Source organism: Rhagoletis pomonella, unplaced genomic scaffold (assembly GCF_013731165.1).
Source record: "Rhagoletis pomonella isolate Grant_MI unplaced genomic scaffold, Rhpom_1.0 Rhpom_scaffold_06642, whole genome shotgun sequence".
NCBI classification, from domain to species: domain Eukaryota; kingdom Metazoa; phylum Arthropoda; class Insecta; order Diptera; family Tephritidae; genus Rhagoletis; species Rhagoletis pomonella.
The window spans coordinates 1-9240 of record NW_023465174.1 but is presented as its reverse complement, the minus strand read 5'-3'; the positions used below and the strand labels follow the sequence as shown (position 1 = coordinate 9240).

At 37.0% G+C, this 9240-nt stretch overlaps 1 protein-coding gene across 1 annotated transcript; it reads left to right on the top strand.

The window, feature by feature from the left end:
* Positions 1-4239: 4239 nt before the first annotated feature.
* LOC118755571 (myotubularin-related protein 13-like) lies at positions 4240-9225 on the top strand (the record flags this gene model as incomplete). The annotated part of the gene is made up of 10 exons (XM_036490400.1): positions 4240-4294; positions 5967-6067; positions 6445-6780; positions 6861-7080; positions 7338-7464; positions 7811-8185; positions 8256-8499; positions 8558-8863; positions 8931-9115; positions 9184-9225. Coding segments are annotated over exons 1-10 (1991 nt in total), but the record flags the coding sequence as incomplete, so codon positions are not given.
* Positions 9226-9240: the final 15 nt, after the last annotated feature.

The following is a 9240-nucleotide window of genomic DNA, read 5'->3' as shown; positions in this document are numbered from 1 at the left end:
TCAATTGAGCATTTGCTGGAACTTGGAACAACCCACCCGCCTCATAATATTTTATTTTGTTTTTTTTGCAGACTTCTAACATGTCGGGAAACCAAACTTGCATTGTCCAAAACAACTAGCAAACACATGAAAACTTTGAAGGTAGCACACATTGGCATGCCAATCTCTTTTTATACACTCAATTTAATGGTATTCTTCTTTCAGGCGCGCATCATGAAATGTTCCGACCTGTTGCGTTGAAGAATGTCGTCAAGCAATTTCTCCTGTACCTTTTTGCTGTGCGTTAGTGCCGTTATTTGTGTGTGTTTGTTTGTGAAACACAGATTCATTGAAAATCCCAACGTCCTTGTTACGCTATATACATATTTACAATATCTATTTTTAAGTTTTTTTTTTATATGTTCATCGTATTTTTTATATGTTTTTCGTGGTGTGTTACGCAGAAATTAGTGCAAATGATTGTATGCAAGCAGTAGTGTGTATGCGTTGTTTTTTTTTTTACTCACTTTGCTTATGGAAACTCGTCAATTCCCTAAATACGTGTGCACAAAAGCACTCTCATTGGGGAATATACAAGTTCTCATTGTCAAAGTTTGCAAAAAAAAAAACATAGACGATGCATAAACCACACGATTTACGTGCTAATAACACTTCCACGGGTAACTTTTTGATGGCATTCTAGAAATGATAATTACAAAAAAAAACGCAAGAATGCTAAATATAAATACTTTTTCAAACTAGTCTGGGGATATATTTTGAAAACCTAATACTGTATGTATGTATTTGTCACTGTTGTCACAGTCAAAACTTTGAAGTAGTGAAGGATTTTGTTTACTTAGGATGCAGCATAAACACCACCAATAATGTCAGTCTGGAGATAAAGCGAAGAATAACTCTTGCCAACAGGCGCTGCTTTGGGACTCGGTATCCGATTGAAAAGCAGAGCCCACTCTCGACGAACGAAAATCACACCCTACAAATCTCTCGTCATGCCCGTACTCTTATAAGGCGTTTAAACATGCGACGTTCGCGTTTGCGTATTCTACGCAAGATCTATGGTCCCGGTCGCGTGGGAGACGAATACCGATGAAGATGTAATGAGGAACTGTACGAGCTTTTTATAACATTACAACATGGTTAAGTGCATAAAAATACAACGATTGCGCTGAATGGATGACTACGCTCCTGTGAAAAGATCCTTCCACTACGCACCCATGGATGGAAAACGAAAGCAAGGCCGGCCAAGAACACAATGGACGGACCAAGTGCAGAAGAGCCTGTCCGGCGAAGTTGTTTGTGGTCTCGGCCCAAACCTACAACTGGCTGTAGTAGTGCCAAATAAGAAGAATTTCGAAAAAAGTGTTGGCAGGCAAACTTTCATGCAAATTTTAAACTTTTTGTAGCCCAATCAGTTTTATTGTAATAAAGTAGAAGTTCTAAGTAGCTACGAATTACCGTTAATTTTTTTGCAATTTTCGCGGTCTTCCATACAAAACAAAAAAAATTCGAAAATACTTGCATATGTATATGAAAAAAATTCAAACAAAAAAAAATCTCAAAAATCAATACGATTTTTGACTAAATCCGAACTTGCATTTTTTATACTAGAATTTAATGGGCTACAAAACTGTATACTCGCTCCACTATATCTGCGTTCAGCCTTGTTTTTATTTTACCTTCCTTTTATTATTAATTAGCTCGGGATGTAACTATGTAATATTGATGCGCATAAAAGATGCAGCGATTTCTATTCTCAAGTTACATACCTGATGACAGTACGAATGGCAATTATAATAGGGAGGTTTTAATTTTTTAAACATAACTTTATTTTAAATATGCATAATGTTTTGCAAGCAATATTTTTTTTGTTATTTTTATACAAAAATTTTGTTTGTACAAAAATATGGTTCATGATACAAACAAAGTTTCAAACTGTACAAAATTAAGGAAAATTTGATGAAGATCATGAAAATTTTAACCTTTTAACTCGAAATTTTTTGAAGAAAATTTCTGGTATACAGTTTTATAGCCCATTCAATTTTAGTATGAACAGTTTGAAACTTGATTTATGTGGTTTTGTTTGTAGCATGAACCATATTTTTGTACAAAAATAACAACAAATCATAGCTTGCAAAACATTGTGAATGTTAAAAAAAAACAGCATGAACGAAGATTTAGTGGAGCAAGCGTACATACTGACAGATCTCTCTCAGCTCTCTCCACCGGCAAATCTGCTATTCAATCATTTCATTTCATCATTGGCAAACCGCTTGTGTGGCGTATTTAGCTCTAAAGGTGAAATTAGTCAAGAACACAGAACTTATAGTTAAACGCGCCTGTGTACGCAGAATTTTGTGGGTTATTGGAGCACTCAGTGCTGCCACTCATAAATGCCTTTTCATACACCTACCTTTTCAACTACAATTTTTCATGCTATAATAGATGCTAGCTAAATATAAACTACTTATTTTTAAACAAAAACCCTTATTCGATGGTAAATTTCAAATATTTTAAACGTATTTTGAATAGGAACTTATAACCATCTGCGAAACTGACGATGTGGCAACCATCTATAGAACGAAGAAATCAGGTATCACGAAAAAATCTAAATTCCGCAGATTTCTGCGCTACGGGCTACAACTAGGGCTTCTTCGAGTTGCAATCACAACCGCAAGTTGCGCGAATTATAAAAGTATCGCGTTCTGTGTGAATTTCTAGCAATGTATTATCAGTTGGGCAGTTGCAACAATGGTGCCATTTTTCATCAGTACGGCAGTAATGCCGCTTTTATTACGTGCCTCGAACAGGCCCCTACAGAAACATTCTGCGGTGTTGAGTTCACTTACATGGCGCTCTGGTAAGAAAGATCGTGTCAGATGACTCGGGTTTACGTACCGGTAGGTTTCCGATCTCGACTAATTTCACCTTTAACCGCTTCCGGCAGTGATGCATTTGGGCCCGAACCGTTAAGGATTGAATCACGAAATGGAATGTCAGAAAAGTTAAAAAAGCTTTTTGGTTTCGTTTTAATTAATTGGAAATAGAATTTTAAGTTTACTTGGGATGGGATATTATATGGGACGAAATGCACTAACGGAAATACAGGGTGAGAGCCCGTGTTTATCACCCTGTACTTCGGGTATTCCATTCCAATTATTTGCGGTAGTGCATTCCAGAAAATTTCCAGCAAGTTTGACATTCCATTTTGAACTGACATCCTAAACGGTTTGGGCCAATTGAGCAAATTAATTAATCCGTGGGTGTAGTTTATAGTTTACTTGGCGTTTGGAAAAGGCGAAAGAATTGTGCTCTACGTTGCTGATATCTGTGCCGTGTAAACATTCAAGTAGCAAAAAAGTGTATTAGCTATTAGCCAAGAATTTGTTGCGTTTGCGAACATTGGCGGTTGCGGCGGCAGCGGACGTATGTAGAAATTTGTTTATAATAAAAGTTTTTGAAAAGGAATTTCAATTTGCATTGATTGTTGGCATTGTGGTGTGTGCGCGAAAAAAAAAACAGATTGACCGTCGGTGTATCAAGATACAAAACACCAATTCTAAAGGGTGTGGTTGTTGTGCAGTGGTCGATTATCCAAGAGTTGGAATACATATAATTGATTAACAAATTCATAAATTTTCATATCTACATATGCGCTGTGGTTTTTGATGAAGCAGCATACGCTGGCATTCCAGGCAGCGGTGAATGGCAAACGAAAACGTATTTAAGATACTGTGAATTAATTTATGCGAAACGCGAGCGAAATTAATTGAAAAATGTATGCAAATTTGGCGATGTACGGGTTTGGTGGCGGTGATGGTAGCACGTCCGATTTTGATTGGTATTTCAGGCATTGACATTGCCGATTGGGAAAGGGGATAACTCCGCGGTAGTGAAACGCTGCGACGACCGTGCTGCTCGATAAATAAGGAAGAAGCTCAGAATAATACAAAAGATTATTTCTTTATCATAAACAAAAAGAAATGCTGTCAACGTTCCAGCGCCTGCTATGTAGTGCATGTGTAAAAACAAAAACAAAGAAGCCAGTGCAAAAGTTGCATTGACGTTGAAAGCAGCGACGCCGACTTCAGTGGTGACAGCGTACTGTTGACAGCGACTGCATTTTATTACGAACAGGTGCATACAAAGAGCAAGACGGTCGCTTTTGTTGGATGGCCGGCGTAACGAGCTAAAGCAAACAGACGTTGCAGAGACGACAACACCAACCACAAAGTTGACGAAATGTCCCGGCTTGCTGATTATTTTGTTATTGTCGGCTATGATAACGATAAAGAACGTGAGTAATTTGTCACATAAATTTTTGCATAATTAATTTTTTGTTATACATACAGTGGTGGCATCATAATTAGAGGCACAAGTTCTTACATATATTTTTTCTTTATTTTTAACCGACTAAAAAAAATGTACACTTAGATATCAATACATAGGAATATTTATTTTTATGTATGTTACCGAATAACTTTGGCCCACGTGAACCGTGATTATTCTATTTTTTCGAAAAGATTGTACGTCAAGGGTGAGGGAAGATTGTACGTCACGGGTAAAATCCTCAAAAATTGGAGCTACTTCAATTTTGCACAATATTATGATTAAAAAAATTAATGGACTATAATACAGCATACACGAATCTTTTATACAAAATTTTATTAAAAAGTATATAGTTTTAGTTTGTAAAAAATATATTTAATTAAAGAAAAAGTCGTGTTCATAATTATTTGGTCACCACTGTACATACATACATATGTATGTACCGTGTAGAACAAGAAATGGTTGACAGCTTTAAAAGATCTTAATTATTTTGTATTTTTTGTAAAAAGGGATTGTTCAACAAAATTCATTTAAGGTGGTGTTTTGAGAAAACAGCTGATTTTTTTTTTTATACGCTTGGCATGTATTTTGTTTTTGCTGTTGGTGCTAGCGCCTTGCATAAATTCGCCTCGATAAAAATATTGCTTAGATTTTTGGCTCAGTGGCATGGTTCATACTGAAATTTGAGGTCGTCCATATGGGAAAATGATCTTCATATGAATATATCAGACTTTCCCATTAGCACTGAAATGGACAATTTCGGATTTGTGCGAAAAGACTACTTTTCTCCAAGACTTTGGTCTATATTTTATGCAGTTTACTCATTGGAGAAAATTCAGCTACGTTTAATTGACAAAAGTGACTTCTTGGTGACATAATGGCCCGCTGTGCAATGAATGTTGCACTCCTTATATAATCTGCTGGATCAACCCGGACACAACGGTCGCATCCGCTTACCCGCAACAACCCACATCTACTTACAGTCAGTCAATAAAGGTTAGGTACAGTGAATTTTTTTTAAAATACGGGCAACTATTTTTAAAATATTAATTTTTCGCAAATTTTTTATAAAATTGTGGTTAATTCTACAACAAAAACCCTTAAAATCAGAGTCCCAAACCTTGTGCATAATTAAAGAAAATTCCACAAAATTTCATTCAAATATTGCACTTTTTATTTACGCTTTTTTTGTCCGCTACTGTACATATCGCACACCGTCTTCAAAAGAGGCACAACTCAAAATAATACGTTTGTCAAAAAATGCGAAAAACTATTTCTTAGCACATAATTATATGGGCAAAACCTACGGTAAGTTTTTTTTAACAAATTATAACAAAAATTTAATCCAGCTTTTGCTGAAAGATAAATAAAAGCTCTGCGTACATTTTTAGCGTATAATCTCAAAAATGCCAAATTTTGAGTTGTGACTCTTTTGAAGACGGTGTGCGTTATGTACATAGATACATCAGAATCGTTTACTTTCGTATGCAACAATTTGGTTGCTATTTTAAAATCTTTGTTTTTTTTTGTATCAATGTAGTGAACAATTAGATAAATGAATTTTGTTAATTTAGTTAATTGGTAATGTTATGCAAGTAAATTTTCTGCGATATTCTAATTTGATTGTTTAAAATTTCTAGGAACTGCTGCTGGTAGCAGCCAAATGTCATGCGGCAAGATCGTGCAGCGTTTCCCGGAAAAGGACTGGCCGGATACGCCATTTATTGAAGGCATAGAATGGGTATGAAATATTTGCCTAGTGCACAAAGGCGCATACAAACATACATATGTACATCCATAAGAATTTTCATATGAGTAACTAAAGAACTATTTTTACATGGAAGCATGTACATACATATGTATGTATGTGTGTATTTATAAGCTGAGTTTAATATCGGCCATACAATATGCTATTGTTTCAACATTTTTTTTTTATTCATAAGTATGCTATGTATGCACTTGTTCTTTGGCGGCAATGCTAGTAATTTACAAAATAATCATTTGCATATTAAAGTATATGTAAACGATTATCTTTTTTTAACCGAACTTTGTTCTTTTCTCTATTCCCTTGTGTGACCATATGTACTTCATAAATGTGACTCAATTGCACTGCAATAGTTTTGTCAACCACTTGGTTGGGGTTTATCGTACGATAAGCAAGAACCGAAATTTTTCACTTCCGTACTCACTGATATCGATGCCAACAAGCACTATTGCGCCTGCCTTAGCTTCCACGAAACATTGGCCATCACACTTAATAAAGTCATCGATGAGGAGGATGAAGCGGCGGCAACTGTCGGCGGTATTGCTGGCTCGAAATTTCAGCCACCCATTGCGGGTAGCAGCAGTGGTGGTGGAAGTGGCAACAATAGCATTATTTCACATCACAGCGTCATGTATGCGCCGAAATGTCTTGTGCTAATATCACGGCTCGATTATGCAGAGACTTTCAAGGTATGTATGTAGAGAATGCTGTTTAATGGCAAGTTAATGTAAACACACGCATCTAATTTTAATTTTCGTTTTGTTTACAGAACTGTCTCGGCACTATTTACACCGCATACATTGAGAATCTGCCTTACGCGCTGGAGAATCTTATTGGCAACATACTTGGCTGTATACAGGTGCCACCTGCTGGCGGTCCACAAGTACGTTTTTCCATAGGCGCTGGCGATAAGCAATCGCTTCAGCCACCACAATCACCATCGCTGCCAGTAACGGGCACAGCTGTTTACTTTGTTTTTAAGCAGTTAGGTAAGCATTGTATGCACAACTACGTGTACAAACTTATTTAGATGAAAGCACACTTGCTGTAGTATATTTAAAAATACCTTTTAATACTAATTACATAATTTTACTATTATCAATTTTACATAATTCATTGCGCTACACTTGAATATTCGATATACAAACCACCACCAAACCACAACATGCCGCTCATATGTTTTGTTTGGCGTATTCAATTGCCTTCATACGCCTGTTGATTTGTTCTACAAAACTATCGCCGCTAGGTATTAAGAATGTACTTATACTGCTGTGCGCCGTTATGACGGAAAATAAAATTCTATTTCATTCGAAAAGCTACTCACATTTGACTGAAAGCTGTAAAGCACTGGTATCGCTCATGTATCCATTCAGGTAAAAATCTCATTTGAAAAGCAAATAGGTTATTCACAAGGTGTCGTAAAGTCGTATGTTCTTATGTCGTAAAGTTTTAACGGTTTAATACGTCTTAGCAGTGGGTAAACTTTTAATATGACTTTTATGAAACCTTTCGGATGTTAAAATACGCTTTTATACGTAAAAAAGTGTACGTCATGAGACAATACGAAATTTACGACACCCTTGCGAATACCCCAATTGTACATACATACTTTCGTACGCTTTGAATTAAAGTAGTAGGCCTCATATATAAACATTCGTACTTGCTATTACGAACATTTAAATTTATATTAAATCTATATACATATTTATCTTTTCTCAGATATACGCACGTGTACATTCCGATACTACCAGCACCGCTAACCGAAGTGCTATCCACTCCCACCCCCTTCATAATGGGCATACACAGTTCACTGGTGAGCGAAATCACCGATCTGCTGGATGTTATCGTCGTTGACTTAGATGGTGGTATGGTAACGATACCGGAATCACTCTCACCACCAGTACCCATACTGCCATCACCACTTTGGGAGCAGACACAGGACTTGCTGGCAATGATATTATTTCCCAATCTATCACAGGCCGATTTAGCCTTCCCCTCGCTCGAAAAGCCAACGAACTACCCAAAATCGGATGCTATAATTGATAAGGAATTGCGTGCGATTTTCATGCGACTGTTTGCGCAATTGTTGCAGGGGTAAAGTGGCTTACACATACATATTTCAAATATATTTTTAGTATAACATTTATTTTATATATTCTTACAGCTATCGCTCATGTCTGACCATAATACGCATACATCCAAAACCGGTGATTACATTTCATAAGGCCGGCTTTCTTGGTGCTCGTGACTTAATTGAAAGTGAATTCCTGTTTCGCGTTTTAGACAGCATGTTCTTCACCACATTCGTAAATGAGCGTGGCCCACCGTGGCGTTCTGCAGACGCTTGGGATGAATTGTACAGTTCGATGAATGAGATTTTGAAGAGTGAGGCGCAAAATAGGAGTTTGGTAAGCTGGAGATGTTCACTATTTACAGCTTTGTAATTAATCCCTCAATTTGTTTCAGATTTCAATACACATCCAGGAATTGGGTAAAACGCTCTACGAAAACGAATTTCCCAGCCAACAAGTTTACGCACAAAAAGTGCTCCGCCCACCAGACGGTTCCTTCCACCGCATACATCAGCCTGCATTTCCACGCATTAACAGCGAAAAAGTAGAGCTAATCATAAACGATGGCATGCGTAAGAATTGCATTTCGCATCGCCTGACAGTGTTGCGTAATCAAATGCGCATCATACCCATGGGTCCACGCTTGCCCGAAGTGCTGGAAGTGCGTCCGGCAGTATTAAATTCAGCGCGACGACTTGAGGTATACATTTCCGTACAAAGTAAAGTTTACATTCTATTAACACAATATTTTCCTCTCATTTCAAAAGGTACTTAAAACTTGTGTTGCTTACATTTTTGAAAACAAAATTGCCGACGCGCGAAAGCTCGTACCGGCTGTGATGCGCACACTCAAGCATCGTGATGCACGCCTCATACTTTGTCGTGAACTATTCGGCTATGTGCATGGTAATAAGGCAATACTCGATCATCAGCAATTCGATTTAGTTATAAAGTAAGGGTATTTTTAGTTTTCTTTTTTGAATCATCAAATCCTTCAATATATATATTTTTAATTTACAGATTTATGAATAAAACCGTGCAAAATTCCACCGGCGTCGATGAGTACACTGTTGCAGC